Source organism: Oryctolagus cuniculus, chromosome 3, assembly GCF_051225735.1.
Source record: "Oryctolagus cuniculus isolate XC-2025 breed Fujian yellow rabbit chromosome 3, ASM5122573v1, whole genome shotgun sequence".
In the NCBI taxonomy this organism is placed as follows: Eukaryota; Metazoa; Chordata; class Mammalia; order Lagomorpha; family Leporidae; genus Oryctolagus; species Oryctolagus cuniculus.
Genome location: NC_142869.1, coordinates 34,338,496 through 34,365,128, shown reverse-complemented (window position 1 = coordinate 34,365,128; position 26,633 = coordinate 34,338,496). Strand labels below are relative to the sequence as shown.

The 26,633-nt window shown below is 46.0% G+C and overlaps 1 protein-coding gene across 4 annotated transcripts in view; it reads left to right on the top strand.

Moving 5' to 3' along the window:
- The window catches only part of PARD3B (par-3 family cell polarity regulator beta), a 1,145,366-nt gene extending 1,126,258 nt beyond the window's left edge, over nucleotides 1-19,108 (top strand). For all 4 annotated transcript variants that reach the window (XM_089330006.1, XM_089330005.1, XM_089330004.1 and 1 more), the window contains one exon: nucleotides 14,520-19,108. In XM_089330006.1, the coding sequence (XP_089186132.1) occupies nucleotides 14,520-14,877 (358 nt within the window). In that variant the 3' untranslated portion in view covers nucleotides 14,878-19,108. The remainder of the gene's footprint in view (nucleotides 1-14,519) is intronic.
- The last annotated feature ends 7,525 nt before the right edge of the window (nucleotides 19,109-26,633 follow it).

The window sequence follows — 26,633 nt, the reverse complement described above, 5'->3', positions numbered from 1 at the left end:
AAACCACTCTTAAATTAATCAACTAAGTCAAGAATTCCCCAATGGGATGTTAGTGAATTAGAAGTATGTTGTAAATAAAACAATTAAAGGGCAAGTTCACACCTCATCAAATAGCTTAACAACCTGATAACAGCTAACTCCATACATTCCTCATAAAATGCATGCAACAAGCAGCTATCTTAGGGTCTACCAGTTTCTGAAGTGGGACACACGTACCCTTTATCTGAGGTCTGGTATTAGCCTGCTGCGAGCTGGAATAAAAACTCTACATTAATACCTTGTTGGCCTGGGAAATATTTGCATAATGCCTCTCAATGGGGATTGTGAATTCTGATCCAGTAATCCCATTAGGCAAGGCAAGTTTCCCTTCATAACTACAGACCATAAGACACAGGAGTAATATAAGATCTTAGAGATTCATTTTATCCCAGCCTTCCTCAGTATGCTTTGGCCTGTATCATTTCATTTTCTCTTGCAAGAAGAAAAGCACATATTACTTTACAGATGGAGAAACCAAGGCACAGATAAGTGAAGGGGTCCAGACAGGGTCACCCTTGCAGAGGTTAGGCTGAAGGGCAGCAACCTGAGCTGAGGTCATCTTGGCCTGGAGTCTGTGTGGTTCCTGGCAGGGCCATGAAATTGTAACAGCTCATTGTAGGCCTCCTATTCGAAGGCATTCACTTTTACCAAAGATAAGGCCTGAGAAAGTAAAAGGACTTGTCTGAAACTGCCTGGGATATGACCCAGTCTTGGGAGTTCCTGTCTGAGGTCCCTTCTTGCTACTACAATGATCTCTAGCACAGAGCCTTGTATGCAAAATCTGCTTTTAAACACGTACAGGTGGACTCAGGACACCCGCACAGCACTCACCTGCAAGTAGAGGATGCAGACTGAGTGCTGCGATGAAGAAACCTAGAGGGTCGGATGTATTCACAGGGACCAGGGCCTGCAGCCCAACTAGCTCCAGGGGCTGCTGGGAAGTGCCACTGAGGAAAGCAGGGGGAACGCAGCCTGGGGTGACTCTGACCGAGGGCAGCTCCAGCCCATGGTGGCCTTGAAGGGAGGCGAGGCCCGAGTGTAAAGAGCAGCAGGAGAGCTGAATTCTCACGTGCAGACGTCTGACTGTAGAATGTCAGCAACTGAACCAGCTGAAAATGTTAGAGCACCATGTAGTGTTTTTGATAAAGGGAGACTCTAGGCTGGTGCTGTGGCTCAATAGGCTAAGCCTCCGCCTTGCGGCGCCGGCACACCGGGTTCTAGTCCCGGTCGGGGCACCGGATTCTGTCCCGGTTGCCCTTCTTCCAGGCCAGCTCTCTGCTGTGGCCCGGGAGTGCAGTGGAGGATGGCCCAGGTGCTTGGGCCCTGCACCCCATGGGCGACCAGGAGAAGCACCTGGCTCCTGCCTTCAGATCAGCGCAGAGCACCGGCCATTGGAAGGTGAACCAACAGCAAAGGAAGACCTTTCTCTCTGTCTCTCTCTCTCTCTCTCTCTCTCTCTCACTGTCCACTCTGCCTGTCAAAAAAAAAAAAAAAAAAAGATAAAGGGAGACTCTAGTGTGAGTGTGTCTGTGTAGGGGGAGAGGGAGGGGGAGAGAAAGAGAGAACACAAAATGGGCCTGCAGACCGAAAGCTACTACAGGATGTCCCACCCTGACACACAGTAGTGAGGAGGGGTCACACTCAGCCGTGAATTTTGGATTTGTTTATAAGTGTATTCGTTCATGCAAGGTCCAATTTTATATTTTTAAAATGTAACTGCAGCTTTAAGTTCAGGAAATGTTGAGGGCCTCAGGATGATGGGTCCTTTTGTTTATTTTTTGCTTTCTCCACAAGGGAAGGAAAGGCGGTTCTCAGGTCACTTTACACATGAGGTCGCTGAGGCTCAGAGAAAGCGAAGTCACCTGGATTGCCTCTCGACGCAGTGCCTTGCACAATTCAGGGCCAATCTTCTGCCTTGGAATCGCATGTCCTCCCTGTCAACCGATGCACCCTGAGGTTCCCCCCGAAGTGAAAACCCTGAGAGGGCCCCTGCCTTCCCGACAGGGCAAATGGGATCCAGTTCCCAAACAGGGGGGCAGGTGGAGGAAGCCCAGGTTCCACCAGAGCAAAGGGTGAGCTGGAATCCCAGCTCTCCCGCGTTCAAAACTGAGCTGGCAAGGGGCACATGGTAAATAACGTTTTATTTGGTGATGGCTCTTTAGCTTTAAGTCACCTCAGCATTTACTTTTAATTAACTTCGTTAAATTAGGCGATTCATACTTGTAAATATTTGCATCTCTGCGATAAGCTTTTAGTTAAATTATTAAGGCTGCAGCTTCATGACTAATTCTAAGAATTGAGGTTGCTGCTGGACTGATAATAGAATCCATGCGATAAAAAGGGGGAAAATCGTTTCCTATTGGTTCATATCTCGGCAGCAGATACGGCTGAGAGCAAAGCAGCACTCAGAGACATAGAAGAGAGGGTGAATTTACAGTTTTCTTTGAATTGTTCAAGGAATAAATCAATAAATCAGGGAGTTAGAGAACAAATGTAGGATGAAATAGCATCTGAAGGCGCTCGCTCACAATAAAAGCCTGTCCTGCTCTCTCTTGTTGAAAGGCACTCATCAGTGGCTCTGAACCTACATATTAGTTCGCTAAGGGGAGTGGAGGTGGGGCCTGGACGGGGGTAGTGAGAAGGCTCAGGACAGTAAGTAACTATACAAGAAAAAATAGCGAGAGACAGAACAGAAGTCGGGATGAGAGCAGGATAATTTCATGCCCCAATCAGTTTGGGCTATTACAAGGCTTGATTTGCTAGCTGCTCCCTTTCACCAGCATCAAAGGCACGAATGGAACCCGAAGAAGCTAGGCTGACAGGCTGTATTACAGCAGAAGGAGAAATGACAAAGAGTGCTCTAATTGCAATAAAAGAAGATTTGGAAGTAAAAGGTTTGTGATGACATTAATAACCAGTCTTTACCAGCCGTGTCATGTTCAGCCAGAGGATGGAGAGACCCAGGCAGGGCAGCGGAGCTCAATACAAGTCATGAACACCTAAGAATCTCTTAATAACTTTTACTATTTGTTGAAAATCATCTCGACAATACAGTTCAGGAACCTTTGTGCTATAAATCCATTTCATCTGCAAGACTGAAAGCTGAATAAAATGTGGAATTATGCAGAATCTCTCGTGCCGATGCTGCTTCCAAAGCACTCTGCTGAATAATGACCTGGATTCTGGATGAGGGGGCAGAGCAGGGGGGACCGGCCTTGCACAGACTGGAGACGCGGGCTGAAAATCACCCTCCATGCTTTGGTGAAAAGTGTTGTATAGTGCTAGCTTCCACATCAAAATTAAGAGAGACAAGCCAAAAGCACTTCCAGTTATTCTGTAGTGGAAATTGGCAAGTGGGACCATTGCTTTGGTGCTAAGTGTGGGGAGCAACTGGGAGCAACTCGGACTAGACTAAGTTACTGGAATTAAGACTTATTCTATGCATCTGCTCTCCCACAATATGGCGCTGAGAAGGAAAACAGCTTCTACGCAGCTGCCTCTTACCAACTTGATTGACTGAGCTGCAGGAGCTGATCTTGCTCCTGATTGGAGGAGAGCAGCGTACTCGGCATGTGGGCAGCCGAGTTAGGATTGGCGGAGGAGGACTATAAAGGAGGAGAGAGACGGCATGCACCAGGAACATCTAAGGGGAACATCTATCTGAAGGAACATCTGTGCAGCCCCCGAGAGAGCCGGCCGGCGGTGTGCCGCTCCCCCGCGGAAGTGGGGAAGGTGGCAGGGGGCCCGCCCCTCCACGGAGGTGGAAGGGACGGTAGCCAACCCGGGAAGGACCAGCAGCAAACCCGGGAAGGGCCGAGCAGACAAAAGAACAGCGCAGGGTCCTGTGTCGTTCCTCCACGAAGACGGGGAGCGACACTAAGCACCCAACCACGTTAGCCATCAAGCAGGTTATCAAAATCCAAATTCTGAGGCAGACATTGGGCCTAGCAGTGAAGTCATCCACATACTATATTAGAGCACCTGGATTCAAGCCCCAGCACTGGCTCCCGACTCCAGATTCCTGCTAGGATGCACCTTGGGAGGCAGCAGGCAATAGCTCATACAGTTGGGGTCCTGCTACCCACATAGGAGACATGGATTGGCAATGCTCTTTCTCTCACTTTCTCATTCTCTAGATATTTTAAGACAAAAAAAGAACTCTCAAGAGGCACTCTGGGGCCAAGCTATGCCTTCTCCAATGCCCCCTCCCTCCAATTAGGGGTGGTCCAAGAAGCTCATGTCATTCTAGGGAGAAGGAAGGGGCTGGCAATGTGGTATAGCAGGTAAAGCCACTGCCTGCAATACCAGGACTCCTTTTGGGCTATGGTTCAAGACCCAGCCACACCACTTTCGATCCAGCTCCATGTTAATGCACCTGGGAAAGTAGCAGAGGATAGCCCAAGTGCTATGGGGCAACCATGTGAGAGACCCGGATAAAGCTCCTGATTCCTGTCTTCTTCCTGGCCCAGCCCCAGCCATTGTGGCCATTTGGGGAGTGAACCAGCATACAGAAGAGCCTCTCTCTTTCTCTCCTCCTCTCTCTGTATAATTCTGACTTTCAAATAATTTAAATCTTAAAAAAAAATGAAGGAAGCTTCTCTCATAAACAGCCTGCAAGGAGGTGAGATGTAATCACTATATTTCCAGGTACTGTCATGAACTCCTTTCCACCAGATGTCAGCACTAATTTTTACATTGGTCCGTGATCCAATTGTCTTTCAATTACTTTATCCCAGTTCAACTACTAGCATGTTCATTTTTAAGATGAAAAGAGAGCCCAAAGATTTGTAAAATGCATTATAGAAACCTCATTGACTTATAAATTTAGGGAGAAAGCTGATCAGATCCTAAAAGGGGGAGGAGACTTAAGGCAGGATCTCACAGAGAGACACTCACACAAAAATTACCAACCATGCCACTGGGATTTAAATTGGACAGCATTCCAATGCCAAACAATGTATGTTCATAGGATCCCAGAAAGACAACCGAATTCTGTCTTTAGAAGTTGTGCCATGCTTTCATTTGAAAGTGTGATGTGCTCAAAATTGCTTAGAAATTTATGAGAACTTGCTGAATGGTTGCAAAACTCAACTGTCCTTCACAGTGACATGCACTGATTCTAGAATACTACGTGGTTGGATTGCTCTTTTGTGAAGCTGACCTGCAACTTTGGCTGCCTATAAGTCCTGGTACAGAACTGATAATGCATATTCTTGCTGAATAGAGATTTGAGACTAAAGTAAGACTACAAGTGTGAGGATGGACAACCATGAATAATAGTTAAGAGAACTTTGCTACAATCCAGTGTCTGGCTGGAGAGCAGGTGACAGACGAGTCATTCTCCAAAGGGACCACAGGAGGAATCACAGGTTTGGGAAGGGGTGATTGTTTAAATTGGTTTGCATAAGGTTTGAGATAGTCAAAGAATCTCCAAGCGAATTATCTGCCTCCCAGGTAATTCACATCACCTTTGTGCTACAAGTCACTCTCTAATCCTCTCTATACCACTCCTTATATACAAGGTCCTCCAGTATCAGGCTCCAAACAACCTCTTCAAACTGATCTTCTACTTCTCACCTACCTACTCTTCAAGGCCAGCATCAAAAGAGAATCTCAGAGTACCTCCCAAGGTTCTAAGCTCTAGACCTCTGCTCCCATTGTTATTGTTTACTTTCTAATTGTTTTGTTATACTCTAGATTGTTTGAGGGACAGGATGCATGTCTTATGAACCCCACAAACACAGTGTGATTCATTGAAAGCATAGTGTTCTGTTCTGTGCATCAGAACCATCTGGGCCCTTGGGAAAGATGCAGGCTCCCAACCACCTTCCTCGGCCAGCCCCTCTCTGCATGTCTATAGGAGCACTCCTTTGATTCTTAATGACACCAAATTCAAGGCACTGGACCTTAAACACAGGCCCTTACGAACAGAGCCACACATTTTTTTCTAAGGTTTTTTTTCTCTTTTTTTCTTATTTAGTAAATATAAATTTCCAAAGTACAGTTTATGGATTACATTGGCTCCCCCCGCCCCATAATTTCCCTCCCACTCGCAACCCTTCCATCTCCCACTCCCTCTCCCATTCCATTCACATCAAGATTCATTTTCAATTATCTTTATATACAGATCAATTCAGTATATATTAAGTAAAGATTTCATCAGTTTGCACCCACACAGAAACAAAAAGTGTAAAAATACTGTTTCAGTACTAGTTATAGCATTACTTCACATTGGACAACACATTAAGGACAGATCCCACATGAGGAGTAAGTACACAGTGACTCCTATTGTTAACATAACAATTTGACACTCTTATTTATGGCGTCAGTAATCTCCCTAGGCTCTAGTCATGAGTTGCCAAGGCTATGGAAGCCTTTTGGGTTCACCGACTTCGATCTTATTCTGACAGGGTCATAGTCAAAGTGGAAGTTCTCTCCTCCCTTCAGAGAAAGGTACCTCCTTCTTTGATGGCCCCATTCTTTTCACTGGGATCTCACTCGCAGAGATCTTTCATTTAGGTCTTTTATTTTCCCCAGAGTGTCTTGGCTTTCCATGCCTGAAATACTCTCATGGGCTCTTCAGCCAGATCCGAATGCCTTAAAGGCTGGTTCTGAGACCAGAGTGCTATTTAGGACATGTGCCATTCTATGAGTCTGCTGTGTATCCCACTTCCCATGTTGGATCATTCTCTCCCTTTTTGATTCTATCAGTTAGTATTAGCAGACACTAGTCTTGTTTGTGTGATCTCTTTGACTCTTAGACCTATCATTGTGATTGACTGTGAACTGAAGTTGATCACTTGGACTAGTGAGATGGCATTGGTACATGCCACCTTGATGGGATTGCATTGGAATCCCCTGGCACGTTTCTAACTCCACTATTTGGGGCAAGTCCGATTGAGCATGTCCCAAATTGTATATCTCCTCCCTCTCTTATTCCCACTCTTATATTTAACAGGGATCACTTTTCAGTTAAAATTTAAACACCTAAGAATAATTGTGTGTTAATTACAGAGTTCAACCAATAGTACTAGAACAAAAAAATACTAAAATGGATAAAGTATTACATTGTACATCAACAGTCAGGACAAGAGCTGATCAAGTCACTGTTTCTCATAGTGTCCATTTCACTTCAACAGGTTTTCCCTTTGGTGCTCAGTTAGTTGTCGCCAATCAGGGAGAACATATGATATTTGTCCCTTTGGGACTGGCTTAATTCACTCAGCATAATGCTTTCCAGATTCCTCCATCTTGTTGCAGATGACCGGGTTTCATTGTTTTTGACTGCTGTATAGTATTCTATAGAGTACATGTCCCATAATTTCTTTATCCAGTCTACTGTTAATGGGCATTTGGGTTGGTTCCAGGTCTTAGCTATTGTGAATTGAGGTGGCTTTAAACCTTGTCGCTGCCACTTCTGGTGTGACTTCGATCAAATTACTGAACTTCTCTGTTCCTTAGTCGCCTCATCAATATGTTAATATCAATGGAATGCTTAGGATGGGACCTAGCTTGCTGTAGGTACTCAGGAAAGACTTGCTGTGCTTGGCTTGCTTTCAATCTTTGTAGTTCGAAATCCAACATTTGAAACTTGTTATTTGAGGCCATCATGTGTAGTGACACTCTTGCCAGCACTTATATTTCTGCTTCTGAGTTTCAGAGTAAGACACTTGCAGTGGTAGGATTCTCCTGCATCTTAAGAAAACCATGGCATGTGAGCCCACTGATCCTGCCTGCCACACATACAAGAAAACGGAAATTTCAGACGCCCTATGAACTGTGCATTTTTAGTTTTAGAATGTCCTGTCTCCAATCAGCAACTGTGGGCAGGAAATCGTAGTGTTCCTCTCTAGTGGCAGGGAAAATGGCCTTTGGAATTCAGAACACTACACTCTGGAACATGTTGGGCTTTTAGATCTGATCTTGGAATTCAAAGATGATCTCTTGCATGACAAGTGGACAAAATCCACAGTGTATAGATATTGAAATTCCAGGTCCACAGCTACAGTAGAAAGTGAGAGCTGATTGAAGTGGCCTATCAAGTGATGGTGATTTGTTCCTTTGGCTGTCCCTGTCTTTCAATGAAACCTCTTCTGTGGTTAAAAAGACCATAGGTATCACTAAAGTGGATTTTATGACTGTTTTTGCAGCCATTCAGGACAGCTTTTGATTTCCACAAGACTTCCTTTTCTGAATGCTCTCATGTTTGTCCTATCTAATTGTCCTCGACACTCCATTTAGAAACTTCTCACCCTTTCAGTAGGGGAATTATTTTAGCAGGACCAATTTTAGGGAATACTCTGCATCATCTGATAGAATGAAATGTTCTTAAAGATTAATTTACAACTGATAAATTGCCATGTAGAATGTAAAACTCATTGCATGTGTAGCTTGTATTTGTGGTCATTGTTGAAAAAAATTGAAAAAGCAATTAAATGTAGCTGATCCAAATTGCATTTGTTTTAAGCCATTTTAGAAATGTCTCCTGAGCCCTCCACCGTTATCATTCCTCCTTCACTCTCTTTACAAACATCCCCTTGGTGCAAACAAGAAACACAAACATCTGCTGCTGCAATCTCTTCTCATTCCAATCCTTTGCGACACAAGAGCCCTCCCCTCATAACACAATGGGAAATGTGAGTGATGAAAATGGGATTTTTTTCCTGTAGTCGTTTCTGTAACATAGGCCACCAAATGATTATTGTAATGTTTTGATTCTGTAAAACCTGCTGAAATCAAAGCTAAGTAATACACATTGCAGAGGGCTGTGCTAATCCTGGCTGACCACATTCGTGCTTGGACCAAGGATGCAGGGCTGGTTACTGGAAACCTGACACTGAAGGAATTCTAAACAGAGACTAAAAGCATCTCTGTCCATATAACACAGGCAACTCAAGAGCCTGTGAGTACATTAGTTTGCACTGACCTTTTCTTTTTTTAAAGTTTGTAATATTTTTAGAACTGAAAAAGAAAGCACCAACACAAACCTCAGCCGCTGAATTACTATGTGTGGCATGCTTGAGCAGAGTATGGTTTGCCAACCAGTGCAAACACCTCTCTTGGACAGCACTGGGAGTTTTACATCATGTTACTTCATCTCAGTCTAACTCCAAATTTGGTCACACTCAGTTATTACCAAAAAAGGAAACCCATACAGGCTACCTTGGAAGCTAAAGAGTTGTCTCTGTTTTATTAACAGCACAGATAGTTTACCGAAATTAAGTGGAACAAGATTCTGTCCTTTGAAATGTTCTATTAGCGAAAAATCCGATGCTTATGCCTAAGCTGGACTCACTGACCTTTGCTCATAAATCCTGTGTGGTTTTCACATTTTCTGCTGCAAACCTTATAAACGCACCCCTCTCCAAACAGACTGCCTTCTGGTCATTAATGTGTATCTAATTTTTCCCTTCTGCTACTCCTCAACCCCATCCATCCTTCTTCCTCCTTAAAGGAACTCATTGGATGAGATGCACAGCCTTGAGACATGTAGGTCAATCATGATCAGCTCTGTATTGCAAGCATTTGGAAAACTGATACTTGGAGAACTCAAAGTTGCAAGTGGTTTATATTCAGAAATTACGGCAGACTCAAGGTTCCTCACTCAATAATGAGCCTCCCACTCACTGGGACCCCCTTGTTCTTTCTTGATGGGGAGGAAAGGGCATTGAGCTACAGCAGGTGGGAGAGAAGTTTGCATAATCCTGGCTTCTGCCTCTCCTGGGCGTGTGTCCTATGTGGAAGTCCTCCATCCTGGGTAGCCTCCTGGAGGAAAGGATGTGAGGCACTGGGACAGAGGGGAACTGGACATCACTTCCACCTCTTGTTGTGTGCTTCAGCCCTCAAGCCCGGGTCCTTGAAACCATGGAAATCACACCCAGGTTTGACTCTGTCACCCTAAGTTCCTTAGTTGAAACCCTGCGTACTATGTTTTGAAACACATGCATTAACATGCTCCTAGATTACTGCATTCATGACAGATGCAAAGAAGATTCCTCTGCTAGACTAAGATTACTGTTTCTTGAATAAATACAGTTAGCCTCTACTTAGTAAACCCAGTTTCCAGTTAATTTTGAGTCAAGATAGCTCTCAATTCCCTAAGTGCTCATTGGTCTTGCTGACCTCACTAGTATAAGATTCATTGAGTACCTACTGCGTTTCAAATACTTTTCAGGGCACCAGAGATAAAGCAGTAAACTCTTGTTCTTGGTGAACAAGATAAATATAATAACCTCTACACTGATAAAGTTCGTAATCCTTCTATACTGGACCCAACCCAAGCCTTTACTAAGCCCGCCATTCCTCCCTACCTTCTTCTGCCTTCAAATATTGTATATCAGCCTTATTTTGACCACTATCAATCTCTAACTGCCAGTGAGTGTCTACTTTGATTCCGCTTCCCACCACCAGACCTTACCACAAGCAATCCTCAGTGGTTACCATGTCGGTTGCTGGGTTTTCTCTTTACTCTTGGACACATTCAGGTGCTCCAAATTTGTGCAGCACCTGCAACATGCAAAGCCCCATAAGTTGCTTAGGTAGAAGAAACTCAGTTCCTTCAAAATGCCCCAGTGCAGTACGTAAGCAACCACAAGGAGGGTGAAAGACTGATGAGCTGAGAGGAAAGAGGTGTTTTTTTAGATTTTGTTTGATAATTTGCTTTTGCAATGGGGAGAGTGGGTGGTACTGAGATGGGAGGATTTTACTCGAGCCCCTACATCTATCCTCATAAGTACAGCCACTTCATTCCTGGTAAAGTTTTGTCAGTGACTCCGCCCCTCCAATACTGAGTCTTGTCTTCCCTCCTTCCATAAAGGGTAGATGGTTGGTGCCCACGGCTGGCGCTCTGACCAGCTTAGTGTCCGATCACCAGTCCTTTTTGCTTGTTGGGGTGGGGGGGAGCCCTCATGTAAAGAAAAAACGATCTTTATTTTGTTTTTTAACTGTGAATTGCATATGGTTTTGTCACATGCAGACTGGCTAACCATATCGCATGCAATTATAAGATTAAAAAGTATACGCCTGGGATAGGTCCTAGGAGACTTCCAAGCAAAATCTGAATCCTTCTGGCCTCAAGACATGAGCTTAATCAGAAATAAAACAAAACTTTTCAGTCAGGTATTCTCGTGACAGCATCCTTGAAGACTCAGAGCATATAGGAATCGGAAATGGCTTGTTTCTATTAAGCAACGATGGCTTCTGTGCGAGACTTTTAAGTGGAAATTTTTTAAAGAACTAGAACACAAACAGACAAGACTTGTGTAGTCACAGGAAAACTGAGGGCTCCTGAAGGAATGACCCATCTGTGATTTGCATCCTTGTTTGAGTCACTACCGCCTGGGGAAGCTGTCACTGGATTTCTAGGGGTTGGCTCAGAACACACCGTCAGCCCCTCCGATGAGCACTGCTCAGGCCCCAGAGTAGATGGGTTCTGTGCCTCCCTAAAACACCAACTGTCACACAAAGAAAGAGGCTATGAAAAGGGACTCTCTAGATGAACACAGCTGAAATGTCAGTCCCCTCGTCGTCGTCTTCCTTTATTTGGAGCTAACGAGGAAGGTTTTGTTTCCTGTTTAAAAGCTGTTCTTTGAAACGCATACAATAATGTTCACAAGACCTTAAAAGTAGTTCTGGCCAATGTCTGTAGGAAGCGCTCAATTTTGAGTAAAACATTATTATAAACAGCAGCGACACACCAGCCCCAAAGAGAGGAAAATTCTTCCAGCTCTCTTTGAACCTTAAAGAGTGTTTTCATAGGCCAATTCATTGTTTTTCTTCTCTCTGAAAAATTAAAAACAATAACTGCCACGGATGAGTTCTACAAAAAAGACAGTTTCCATGATTTCCTTTCTTGACACAGAACAGCTACCTCACTTGGTTTCTGCCACAAGCAAGCAAACTGCCAGACACGTAATGTCCCTTCTGAGGGAACAAGATGGGGCCACAAGATTCTCCGTGGGCTGCCCCGTCTGCACCCGGGGGACGCCGCCCTTCTCCGTGCACAGGGCAAGGTGCGGGTGCCGCTGCACCCACGCAGCCCGTGCTGTCGCAGGATCGCTCAGGGCGACTTCTGCCCCGTCACCACTTGATCTGGATTCTCTCTCCAGAAATTAAAAAAAAACACAAGGCGTGCCTGTCTTTTATAATGTTCTGTTTTAAAAGAGAGAAATCTCTGGGGAGAGAATAGGACCCTAAGAGTCCAAGGCCTGGAATTCCTCCTTTCTCTCTTTCCATTTTAAACAGGAAGCATTCATGCTAAGAGAGTCCGGAGGGACCGGTGGTTGTATGTTCATTTTAGGGCAGATAATGTGTGTGTATGTTGCAAATGTCAGTGATTTATCCTAAGGGCTTAAAATGAGTGCAGAAAAACCACATGTTTCACTTCATGCAGAGAAATACCTTCAGTGGATTTTGAGAGAAAGCACAGGTTAAGGATTTTTTTTTCCAAGTGTTTCAGAAATCTCCAACATGAACCAAAAGGAAATAGGAATGAACATGGGGTGGGGGTAGGAGACTTTAAAAATTCTTGCGATAGAAGATATAACACGTGCTGTAAGTTTTCTAAATCAGAAATGAAATTCTTTTAAAGGCAAGGAAAGGTGAAATGCAGGCCCCTTGGTTTCCCAGGGCTGGAGTGACAGATTATGCATCTGTCCTCTATTTGTCATGGGCAATTTAAAACGGAGCAAAGCAAACTGCATTGAATAATAGCAGCTGATGCTGTAATAACTTGTACGCAAACAATTTAATTTTTTATCTGAAAACTCTCACTAACCAAATTACCCCAAGCTTGAGGATCTATCTTTCATTATTATACATGGCCAAATTAAGACGCAAAAAAGTCGAGTGAGAATTCGATCGTTCATCCTTACGGATGTGTTCACGGGCTGCTTTCCACAGGCACGCGGACGGGGAGGGGGAGCTTGTCAAATATTCTTTGATTGGCAGAACTCGCAGAGCTGTGTTAGCATCCTGCTCCGCAGACCCCGGTGGAGGCGGGGGGGGGGGGGATTCTGACCCCCACCGACAGCACCTGATTAACCACAGACACTGTGTTCTTAACAATGCTGTCATTTCTTCTCCAAGGGTCCTCACAGTCTGGACTCTGACTGGAGAGCTTTGCGTTAATTATTGTGGTTGCCATTTTCCTTTCTAAAAGACCCTAAAGGGGGACTGGTAACAAATGGGAAGGATCCGGGGGTGGTGGCGATGGTGTTTGTGTGCACAGAAGGTTTATGGGATTTTAAGAACTGCAAACAGAAGTTGTCTGCTTAACCCCAGGCTAGATAAGCAGCAGTCATCTGCACATTGTTTGGAGACAGACTGCTTCCGTTATGGCAAACAGATCCGAAGATGCTGTGTCCTCCCAGAGGGATCCACAGACGGCCACTTCCTGTTAGTCTTGATTCTCTCTCTGCACCTGTGTGCCCACACCTGACAGCTGGTTTGGTTTGTCCCACTCTGCTACTGGCCTGGTGGCACTACCTGACATTGCAGTAGAATGACTTTTTATCAAAGTTCTGGGTGGGTCATTTCCAGCTCTGAGTTGACACTTTTTCTGGGGGCTACAGAGAAGGGAAGGCACACTTATTCCACACAGGATGTGACAGCAGCCACCCAGAGTTAGATCAGATTACTGCCTGTTGAAAGAACACCTCCCAGATTCACAAGACAGGGAGCGCAATCCATAGAGACTTGGCCACTCCAAGAACCCTGGCATTTCTAACTAAGATAGGCAGCAGAGAGGTAAAGAAGCACGAGGCAAGGAGGCTGGTTTAATGATTAAGCCTTAAGAGAGCCAAACTCATTGCATTTTCTGGAAACTAGTTCCACTGCTATGATACAGGCCAACATAAGAAAGTATAAATAAGATAGAAATTATTCCTGGGGTGCGTGTTTGGCACACAGTTAAAACATTGCTTGGCACACACGTATCCCACATCAGAGTGCCTGGCTTCCAGTCCCAGCTCCACTTCTGATTCCAGCTCCCTGCTAATGTGTACCCTGGGAAGCAGTGAGTGATGGCCCAAGTACTTGAACCCCTGCCACGGGCTCCCGGCTTGGCCCTGGCCCGCCCCCAGCTTTTGCAGTCATTGAAGGAATGAACCAGGAAATGAAAGATATCTTCCTTGAAAGTAAATAAATTTAATTTTTTTAAACGTGTATTCCTCTCTCATGTACCAATCTGAGTGTAAGTGGCCCTGACTGACTTGGTGACACCCAGGCACTTGCCTTCTTGCTCTGCCTGTCTCAGCTTTCACCGTGTGGTTGGACCTGCTGTTCCCGTGGCCAACAGGAAGGAGTGAGGGTGGCAGAGGCTTCCTTCTCTTTTTAAAGAAAACTGCATCTCCTCTGCTCTCGTGGCATTGCCAGACCCAGCCTATGGCCACTGCCAACTGCCAAGGAGGCTGAGGACCGTGCTGTTCGCCTATGCAGCCAGCTTGGCCACTGCTGACCCTTGTCTCTTCTTGTCTTTCCAGGGGAGGACCAGCGGATCCTGTAGACTACCTGACAGCCGCACCTCGAGGGCTCTACAAGGAAAGGGAGCTTCCGTATTACCCAGGGGCTCATCCCATGCATCCTCCCAAAGGGAGCTACCCCTGCGCCCCGGATCTCAGGGTGGCAGATCTCCGGTATCCTCAGTATTACCCACCCCCGCCAGCCCCCCAGCACAAAGGACCCTTCCGACAGGATGTTCCACCTTCCCCTCCCCCACACCAGAGAGTACCAGGCTATCCAGAAATGGGCAGACCAGGGCCCCGAGGGGGCAGCCCAGACCAGTACCCCTACCGAGCCCAGGACCCCCGGCAGAAGAACCCCATGACTGCAGCAGTATAGCTGAACACCACCAAGATCAGCCAAGCCCAGAAAGGAAGACGCCTAACACTAACCTCACCCTTCCTCCACCCTAAGACGTTCTTCCTATTAAGAACTCTCCATGGTACCAATCGGCCACTTCTCACTTGGGTTGCAACGCTTGACTGCTAACCAGAGAGGAAAGAAAGCGGGAGAGATCATGCATCAGGGTAGAATCAAAGGAAAGCTGGGGTCATAGAAACAATACCATCTGGTATTTATAGAGCATTCAGGATTGTTCAGTTCACTGAAGAAGCAATCTACAATGGAGATCTATTCTGTGCTGCCTGCCTGGCGAGGTAACCTGTGCCCATGTACACACATACACACACACACACACACACACACACACACAGAATTGGTGGTACCAAGGGAGTCCCTGCCAAGCAGGATTCTGGACTAGCCTCAGTGCCCCTCCTTGGGGCCATTGAGTTAAAGGTTGGAAGAGTAGCAAGACTGCAGATGTGGGCATCTTGAGTATAGTGTGTTCTTAGAGGGAAAAAAAACAATGGCAAACATGACCAGTGACCCCCCTTGAAGTGTTTTGTACTAAGATGACTGTTTCAACTATCTCTGCAATTTCTGGGTCTGCTGATACCACTCATTTGCTGTAAACATTTCACCTGCTTCCTCACTTCTGATAGGACATTTGGTAAAATACAGTATGGAGGGTCCGGAGAGAACGTGCAGGGCTAGTCAAAGCTACCAGAAGGAATACTCCTGAGGGCTAAGGTGATCAGGGGAAGATGGTTAAAACCCCATGGTCCTCACCTTCCTTCCTCCCTGGGCATGACAGCTTGGAGATACTTGGTTTCAAAGTCACCCCCAAATCTTCTGCCTGTAATTATTTTAATGGGGCCTCCACTTTAAGACTAAGGGCTAAAGTATACTTATGCAACATAGGGCCAGCTAGTTAGAGGTTGCCAGGGAAGCAATACCCTAGAGATGCCAGTTCCACACTCTGTATCCAACAGTGCCCGTCTGCACTCAGGGACACCGAGGGGCTGGTTGAGGCCCTTGGAAATTGGTGACCAGCAGGTAGTAAATGGAAGTGAATGATGGAGGGTGTTTGTGTACATGTGTGCATGTGTTCAAACGTGTGATTACCAGGATGGAAGATAAAAATACTTCCTGGGAAGTTTGATGAGGAAAGGTTGGAAAGAGGAGAAGGAAGAGGTGAGGACCCATCAGGGTAAACCAAGCTGCATCTGCACTTTTTCATTAACAAATGTCAAGGCAAGGCCAGGGTCCCCAACTGGGAGAGAGGAAGATCTCCTGGCCTCGGAAAGCCGAAATCTCACCCTCTAAAGCTCTGAAGTACAACACATCACAGTTCTTTTCTTCAAAAGCAGAACATCTAATGCTTACAACCTGACCCAAACAAGAATACAGGCAGAAGAAACAATAAACTTGGAGGCAACAATTTGAATTGCTCAGTGGCTCTTGAATTACTTTGCCTTTTCATATTCCTTCTTCATTCCCTCAAAAAAAAAAAAAAAAAGGCCTGGACTTCAATTTAGACATATTCCAGCTGAGATTAAAATGCCTCTGGCAGGGTTTAATAAATTATAGTATTATTGAATATATAGAATATCCAGCTAGCCCTGTTTGAACTATTTTATTATTTCAACTAGAATTCTGTTCCCAGGAATGATGCAACTGCTGGTTCTAGACAGAAATAGCACGATTTATGGTACTTCCGGAGAGACTGTAGTCTAAAACCACAGTCACTGTGGCTCTCTGGGAAAAAGATTGTCAGGTGTTTTTGTCCTCTGTCAGTTTTCTTCAGCCAGGCACCTTTAGATTGTTTATTCATTCAAAGAGGGTGAGGATCTTAGGCCATGCTCAGCTGGAGATATGGAGCAGGTGAGCAACAGGGTTCCCCCGCCAACACACTGCATGATGCCTTCCCCCTTAAGCCAAATAAACATTAAAGAAGAAAATAAGATGAGCACAATGCAGCATTTAGAAGCATGAAGTATTAGTTCTTGAGTATGCTTTGTATTTTAAAATGATTTCTTTAGACTATTGGATGTATTCAAGCCACAAGGCTCCTTCTGGGTGAAGGCTAGGCCACTTGAAGGGCAGCCAGGGGTGGCAGTGTGAGGTGAGACTGTGTCTAGGGGGAATAACCCTTGCAGGAAGAATGCACAATACCTCTTACACACGGGCTCAGGGTAAGCTGCTCTGAGACATGCTTTTATGCTCTATACACAGTCAATATAATAGTTGCTAATCCTGAGGGTGATGTGAAGGTGCCATGAAAGCAAACAGAAAAAATAGATTTTTTTAAGTCCTCTTCTCATGCTTGAAATGTAACCATGCCCTATTTGATCCTGCCCTAAAGAAGCTAACATTATATTTGTGACAGAGGCTCTATTAAGCCAAGCAATAATTAAGATCTCACATGTAAGCTTTATACATGTCTGGGTATTAACCCCCTGCCCCCACTGTCAGCACCCAGAGGTTATGGCCTCATTCTCAGTATTTAGGAGAACAGGTTCTTTTTAGAGTATTTGGAAGATCAGGCTATGATCAGTAGGTACACAGGAACAGGAAAGCGTTTCCCCACATTCTTTACAGTCTTGCACAAAGCTTTGCAAAAACATAATCAACTGACTCCTCCTAGCTCAGAACTCGAATAGCCCTCCCAGAACAGAGTGGCACATCCAGCTACCAAGCCATCCACGTGCACCTGGCTGGCTGCAGATCTGATGGCTGCTCATTTAGGCCTCAAAATGATGCTTGGCCTCAAGTCCCTATTTTAAGGAGCCCTATTTTTCTCCCTTTGTACAAGAGAAAAGAAAGAGAACAGAACATTGAAAACTTCTATGTGCAGGAGAATTCAATCTTCCTCAAAGGCAAGAAACACATTTTCATTAATCCACCGCACACTGTTTCTCCACAATATTAGCTCAGTAAATGAAAAGCAAGTTCAAAAACAAATAATTTCTTAAATCATGACTTAGTAGCAAACAGAAATTGGGAAAAATTTTATTCTAAGCTCTTTATTCTTAGATTTTTAGATAAAAGTATTTGCACACACACACACACACACACAGACACACACATAGCATGGAGCAAAGATCCTATCACCAAGAGCATGGTAGGGATCCAGAGACCCACTGCTGTCTATGGAGGAAACACCATGAACACCTCCAGGGAAAGGAGATTGGAGACTTCATGGTAGTTTTATTCTTGCTACCAGTTAAATAAAATTAAAACAAGATTCGTTATCTCTCCGAAAGAGTCATGAAAATCTTGAAGCAAGCTATCTTCTGAAGGAGGGTCCCCCTTGGGAAGATCCTGAGGTTCTTTCTGCTTTCCCTGGGGTCCATATAAAGGACATTCACTTCCCCTTAAACTGCAAGCCCAACATTCAGTGCTTTGAAGAGCATCAGATTTAAGAAAAACACAGAAATCTAGCGCATTTGTTTTGTAGAGGAACACGCATCTGCAAACTTCCCATTGGCGCTAAATTCTGAAATCTATGAGTGGCCTGCAAATTGGTCCTACATTGGGAAGATACCCTACTGCTTTCTGAGTCCATGAGCAACAAAAAGTCCAGGTTTAGAGCGATTACGCAGGGGAGAGTTGGATCAGAAACAGCCACAGGAGGATTTCTTTGCACTCCCGCTTTGTACTGACTTAGGAGGAGACGATGAAGTCTATCCTTACAAAGTCACCAGAAAAAAAGGTACCTAAAATAAGCCTAGACTGTCACACGCAGCCACTGCTTCTAAGCGAGACTCTCCTTCATGTCCACACAATAGTCGCAGAATCACACACAGCCTGACTTTTAAAGCAGGGTTTGTCTACCAGGTTGGGAGTGGGAAGTGAACCAGCCCCGAAGACTCTCCTAGCCTGTGTGTGGACTCGGCTCCTTCAAAAAATGTTCTCCTGCTTCATCCGCAGTGTTGTAGGTGACTGGAACATCATCAAACTGTGTTGTTTTATTGTCACTTTTTGTAGTATTTCCTGTGCTTTTGTGATACCAAGTCGGTTACTAACTTCTGAAGATAAATTATGTGAAGTCAGATTTTGGCATATGAGGATCAAGAATGAATTCTTTTATACACATTTTAAAGATGATCTCATTTGTACCACGGGGCTGGGGAGGGGGGATAAAAAAACATTTTGGATATTGTTATATATGAGTAAATAAATTTTTCTTGTTTTATTTTGCATTAAAATAAAGCTTTATTCAGTCAGACATCAGGTCTGGTTTTTACCTGCCTCGCTGCTTTGCTGTAGGATGATGAGTGGACAGGTGGGCCTGGGGCTGCTCACTCCACATTGTATAATTCAGCAGCCACAGTCAAGAGCAGCAGTCGGGGGGGAGGACAAGAGAAAGACCACCTGTCACATGCAGGGCTCCCCGAGTAGCAGGTGGAGACTGGCCAGCAGGATGTTCACTGGGGAAATGCACATGGCTCCAATACCTATGACAGGAAGCAGGACTGGGCAAAGGGCGAAGCTCGCCAGAGCACACTGCCAGCATAGGTCTCAGCCAACCCCACAGGGAACTCTAGAGCAGCGATGGCTCCTCAGACTTGTGCCAGGTTGGAAGAGCGAGCTGGGCCTTTATACCACTGTGTTGATCTGTGGCTATGGGCTACCCCCAGGAAGGGGACAGACCTAGGATCCAGCAATTCTCTGCAGTTGAGGCCATCTCCAAAGAGGGCTGACCACTGGGCGCCATCTTTGGGAGGTAGCATGGCAGCAGAGAAAACAGTCCATTGCAGAAGTGGGATGCAGCTGCCCATTCTGGCAGTTAACACTGTGACCTCTCTCACAAGCTCACACCACCCTCACCTTTTCTAGACAAGGTTCTCCTCCAGTCTATCCCTGTCTCTCTCAAGCTCCATTACTGCCCCGGCTTATTCTCAGATTCCTCTATATTCCTGGCAAACGGAGACTCAGCCCCAGTTTCAGCTACCACCTCCTCCATACTGATTGCTCCAGCTCAGCTCTGTCTCCTGGGCTCATGCATGTCTACCAGACATTGTGATCTGGACATACCACAGGCTCTTTGAAGTCAAGGCACCCACACTGAACACATAAGTCCTCTCCAGGAAACCTGTTCCTTACAAATCTGTCCTGGCCAATGGCACCACCCAAGTTCACAGTTACAAACCAGAAATGGAGATTATCCTTGACTTCACACTCATAACTCTGCCCCCTCTCCTTTCCCGTGTAATAGATGGAAGACCAGGGGCCAGCATAGTGGTGTAGGTGCCACCTGCATCCCATATGGGTGCCAGTTCTAGTCCCAGCTGCTCCACTTCTGATCCAGCTCCCTGCTAATGAGCCTAGGTAAGCAGCAGAAGATGGACCAAGTGCTTAGGTCCCTACACCCACTTAGGAGACCCAGAAGAAACCCCTAGCATCAGCCTAGCCCAACCCAGCCCTGGCCATTGCAGCCATCTGGGAAAGAACCAGTGGATGGAAGACCTCTCTGTGTGTCTCTCTTCTCCCTGTCTCTCTGTAACCCTGCCTTTCAGAGTAAAAATAATAATAAGAAGAAGAAGATGGAATGCCCAACATTGTATCCTGCAACTCATTCAACATGTCTGGGCTTCCAGATACTGTGGTGTGCCTTGGCTCAGCCTCATCACTACTCATCCACCCTCTTTAACAGCCTTCTATGAGATCTCCCCATCTCTGGCCTTGCTTCCCTCCAGTCCCCCTGTGTACCATACAGACTTGCCACCTGCTCGTGCAAATAAAAAACTATTGGAACACATATACGCACCTATTGATTTGTGGAATTGTTTAGAGCTCTTTCATGCTACAACACCAACCCCTGCTCTATATTTCTGCCAGAAGAATTTTCCCAAAATAAAGATCAGACCATAGTACTCTTCTGAAGACAACACAGTCTTATTGAAAGAACATTGGCTTTGAAAACAGACGTGGATTTAAAACAAAGTTCAGCCACTGCTTAGTTGTATAACCCTGGGCAAAACACTTGTCTCTCTAGCACTATTGGTGAAGTTGAACTGCTGTACACCTTTTGAGATTGTTTTGAGAATTAACCCATATGGCATAGACAGTGTTGGCATCAGCTGGTACCAGCTCCCAAGAACCAAACTCCATGTTCAGTGCTATCACATTGGTGGCTGGAAATAGGTGATGCAGGGAGTATTTACAGCATAGGAATTGGTATACTCTACAAATCAAGAATTCCCCCCCCTCCCCGGAAAGCCAGGTGCTGAACATTTATTGGCACACATGGTAATAGCATACCCAACAGTCAAGGAACGTTAATCCTTGCTTGCTCTCCCACACACACACACTCAAAACGTTTCTGTGTTCCCCTACTACCTACAGCTGAAAGCCAGAAGTCCAAAGCCCTTCAAAATCAGTCCCCTGTGCCTCTCCCTACTCGTCTCTTACTGCATCTGGTTTTATGTCTCATGTTGTTATTTTGAATTCTTTTATTTGGTCCGCATACACAGTTCACAACTCTGTGCTCAGAATGCCCCCCTTGCCACCCTGTGGATCCTCACTCATCCCTCCAGTCTGGATCAACCTGTCTTTCTCCAAGAAGCCTTGCCTTGCAGGCAGAAAGTGGAGACCAGTTCCCCCATCCCTCCCACCCTCAGGTAGCAGGGCCCACACAAGACTACAGGACCTAATTCTAAAGAGCATATTTTGCAGGTTTCCTTACAACCTGGGTTCCCCATGAGGCCCAGCTTCCACCAAACAGACCAAAAAAACCAACAACAATAACACTGAAAAATAGAGCTGGGACTAGACCTGGGGAGCAGACACACTCCTGCCAGCAATCAGTAACAGAGCGTTTGGTTTCCTTCAGGAAATCAGAGCTGGCGTACCGGGGATCAGGAGGCTGCGTGAGGTTCTCCACTGCGGGAGCCTGGGCCCCGGCTGAGACAGTGTGCTTCTGTCGCCCACAGCTGCAGCACTTGCCATTTTGAGCTGCTTTCTGCCCACTGCGTGAGTAACCGCACCCTCAGCAGGCCGGTTCGGTAACGATTTTCTGAGACTTATTCCTGGAAACACAGCCTAAAGCTTGCTCCTCCAGGCCTCCCAATAAATTTGCAAGCAGCCAGCTCGCCAGGTAAATCCTTTTCTGTTCCAGCTAGCTACAAGGGGCTCAGTGATCTGCAGGTAAAGCGACCAAGACACCTTCCACGCCCCTCCTGCGGAGGCAGAGCTGGTAATGCTACTCTGTATGTTACCAAGATATTTCCTGCAGAACCTCAATAAAACTTTTATGGCCTGCATTACAATGATTAGTTTCCACGACTGTGTGGCCTTCTAAGGTGTATCGTATTTGTAACACATTGCCTGGCTCCCAGTGTAGGCTCAAGAAATACTTGGTGAATTCATTTGAATGAAGAAATGAGGTGCGAGGATTCTTTTCCTCAACTGCTACACTGCTGACGGTCCCCTCGAAGCTCAAACCATAAATCTCAAGATCCTGTCGTTAAAGATCGCTTGCTATTACTCCTGAGGTGAAAGGTGTTCGCTCACGTGGGCAGGCCAGATTCTAATTTAAAACTCGGAAAAGCAGGCCAGGAGACTGTAAATGCAGTGGGTAATGCATTATTTAGAGAGTAAAGAGATACTTAAGTAAAGAGAAAATGTATTACTTACAACCTACCAAGACAGGAATACTTTTAGTGACAGATGATTACTGTGATTATTGTATAATTCTTTGGATTTTAGGCAGGAGCTTTGCAATTAGTTCCATTACTAGTTTTTCTCAACTGCTGTGGATGGTGAGTCGGAACGATTGCTCCACTTTTCATACAGAAACCAGGTCCTGCATACAATGGGACTAACCTGAGATGGAATGAAAGCTATTTAGGCATTGCTAAAGAAACTGTAGATTATTTTGTGTCTTTACAACGGAGATTTCTTTAGTGGTCATGTTCATGCTAATAACTGTTTACGTTACATACCGAATGGTTCGTGATCACAGTAATTTTTGCATCTTCTCATACAAAGAATCTCAGATTCATACTATGCAGACTTACCTTAAGCATTAAGGTTTTGGGGGGATAAAGTCCCTTCCTTAGGGTGTGGCCAACAGGCCTCCTGCTTTGTTTTCCAGCTCACTGGACTCCCAGAGGTCATGGTTAAAGGTGACTGATGTCCTCTGAAGTTGGCAGAGAAATGGACCCTCTAAGACCCTCTTAAAGACTGTTTAAAAGAACATCTTCTTGACTCAAACCTTTATTTGGCTGCTTGCTACCAACCCTACCCCCAAGCCCAATACCTAAGTTTACTGCCTAGCAATTATGTGGCACCCTAAGGAAGAGTGTTCACTGGACCCTAACAACTCTCAACTGTGTAGCTCTTCTGCCTGCTCAATCGGCCAAGCGGCAGAAAAACAAGATGACACTCAGTTATAGCTCAGCAGACGCTTCCCAGCCAACGCTGTGACGTACTGCGGGCATCCCAGCCTCAGCAAGCCTCGGGGTCTACCCCCCCAGCACCCGAGAGTCGAGTCGAAGAGTAAAACAGGTTCACGGAGCACCACGACTCAGCTGAGTGTTGTCAGCAGAGGAGGGCTGACTTCAGACTTAGGATGGGGACAGGATCTGGAAGACAAGACAATAGCCTTTAAGGACACAATAGCCTTTAAGGACGAGGCCAAGCAAAGAAGGGCATTGACTTTGCAGATGAGAAGGGGAGCCTCAGATCCGCAGTGGAGATAGGACCCCTCCCCCATCCTGTGAGGCTGGGGTTGGGGGAAGAAATGTAGATTACTAGTGATATCTAGTATTTATTCAGTGTTAGGTAAGTACTAGATGTGGGTCTAAATATTTTTCATGATTTACCCGGTTTAATCCTCGAACTTAGGAGAAAGCAGAGCAACAGATGAATTCTGAAAACTTGCCCTTGGAATGTCAGCTCCAACAACAGCGAGTTACTAAGGGACGCTGCAGACACACTTAGGTTCTTGGAAGCATCACTCACACAAATGGGCGTTTAAATAAAATCGGCCCCATGGAAGCACTATGTGAATTGAACCAGAAAAATGCAACAAATCATCAACCCTTTCTGCAAAGAAGAGGGGGTGACACTGAGTGTACAGGAGCTGTGCCAGCTGCCTTCTCCCTGTGTTTATCCCGTTTCCCCCTCACGTCAACAAGGCAGACATTACTCCCATAGTTCAGGCGAGGAAGCTGAGGCTGTGAACCAGCAGTAGCTGCTAAATTGGCAGTGCTACCTCAAGCCCAGTTCTGAGTCCACACCTGTGCTCCCTATGACACCAATGAGTAGTGGAAGTTGAAAGTAGATCTCGGTTTAATTTCTTTTAACTTTAATAGCTTGCACTGTGATTCCCTAAAGTACGCCCACCACTGGAGACAACTCAGAACATCCTGTAAATGCAGATTTTGGCATTTTAAAGACTCAATAAACAGGCACCTTTGTGTTAGTTCCACTCCAAACTAAATGACAAGGGAGGTAGGCAACCGTTTTGAAAACTATGCAGGCCAATAAGTTGTACTTCTGGCTGAAGTCAGACAGGTAGATGAAACTTTGATGACTTAATTCCCCCAACTATTAAAGGTATAAGCAGACTGGGAACCTGAGCTGGAGACACGCTGCCAGGAGGTTTATTAAGAGCTGTAAAGTGCAGGACCATAATTTCAACAGGTTATCTTGCTTCTCTGCCTAATTGTTTTCCAAGGTTTCTCAGCTCAGAACCATTCAGCATTCTTATCACCTGGGAAATGTGCACACTCCTTAGGATATTTTCCAGCCTGCAGTCACCTCCGTCCCCCAAGTCACGGCTGTATTTTTGCTCAAAGAGCTGTTGATTAGATTTAAGAGCCCTCCCCAGCCCCACAACGCGCAGTCTTGCTGATCGTCAGAGTGCTGTGGTGTCGCCCCGTGATTTACGGCGCGTGCAGCACAATCCAGCCCCATGTTTTCTTTATTAAAGCGGCTTTGCATCCTATTGCACCTCCCCAGATCCGAGACTCCCAAGAGCTCCACCACCTAGGAGTCAAAATCCCTTTGATAAGTGGCTTTCTGCATGATTGCTCCCACCACCATCTTATCTCGCCACTCCCAGGTGACGGCTGGCCTCGGTGGCTGGGTGGCCTTTCAGTGTCTCTGACCCTCCCCTGACCTTCTCAGGGTGTCACAGTTTGGCCTGGGGCTGTGCCTCTTTGCAATGATTTTTTTTTCCTTCTACCCAGGTTTAAAAGACAAAGCTCAGAGAGGTGGACCACACTGCTTAGGGACCTACTTTCAAAGGTTCCTGCTCTCTGGGGCCGCGTTCTACACAATCCAGCAACAGGATACAGGCAGAGGACACATTTGATCCATGGACATTTGCTTATCTGCAGTGAACCATTTGTCTTACAGGCATCCATGTACAAAACCAAGCCTTGTCCTCTGCTGATGCATCACCCTGCCCCCATCACACAAACCCAGGCTCACTCCTGCCCTGGCTCCTGGCATCAGGACATCTCTGTCCTTCCTCAACAGCGTCTCCAGCTCCCTCAGAGAGCTTCACCAAGACTGCCCTTCTTTCTCACTCAGATCCTACACCATCTCCCTGCCCCAGTGCAGTCACTGGAGCACTGTTGATAAACAGGGTCCTGCTGGGCCAGGGTCCCACCACCATTTCTTAGTTGGGGCATGGGAGAGATGAGGCATCCCAGGGTCAGGCACTTGGGTGGGTGGGTTGGAGTGGCTCTCACAGTGACCAGCTACTCACTGACCACCTCCCAGTCTCAGCTACCCTTGCGGCCCTCTGGGGTGGTATGAAGATGGCGTGTTTGGCACATTAGCCAATGAGGCTTGTTATTTACTATTATTAGCTCTGATTTTCACAACAGATCTGACTGTAGATGATACTTAAATAGCATGCAATCACCAGGAGACAGGTTTCCCTGTCCTTAGTGAAGAAGGAAGATGTAGTCAGGGGCACTATGTCCTCAACACTTCTCTAGAACTTGCTCATCTCTTTCACCGAGAGAGAGGAGGCCCCAGACTTCCACAGGCTCTAGCTCGAATTTAGGAACGTGGTTTTGCTGTCATTATATTCGCTGTATGATTGTCTTCTATTTAGGACCAAATGATCATAGTCCTACCCCCACTCCCATCGCTCCCTAATATATTTGCAAAGTCAGTCTCCATTAAAAAGAAAAGTCTTTGGGTCAATGGTAGGGGATGGAACAGATGGAGGCAGTAGCAGTCATGGTGTGACTCTAGAAACGCTGTGCCCCAGGGGCTCTGGGGCTCCCAGAATGTACAGTGACTTCAGGAGGGGGCAAGCTGTGTGGCTGAACCCTTCACCTCCAGGTAGGCTAACAGGGAATGAAACAAAGCCAGAATAGACAGAGACAGGGGCTAGTGCTGTGGCATAGCGGATAAAGCCACCGCCTGTGGTGCCAGCATCCCATATGGGTGCTGGTTCTAGTCCCGGCTGCTCCTCTTCCAATCCAGCTCTCTGCTATGGCCTGGAAAAGCAGTGGAAGGTGGCTCAAGTCCTTGGGCCCCTGCACCTGCATGGGAAGACCCAGAGGAAGCTCCTGGCTTCTGGCTTCGATCTCTCTGCTTCTCCTTCTCTCTGTGTAACTCTTTCAACTAAATAAATCTTAAAAAAAAAAAAAAAAAAAAAAAAGAAGAAGATTGTATTATTCCAGGAGGCTTCCTCGGGGTGGGGGGAGGGGGTGTCTTACCTGGTACCACCCATCACTGCTCCTGGCTATCATCCACCACATGCCCACAGGCCCTTCTCTTGC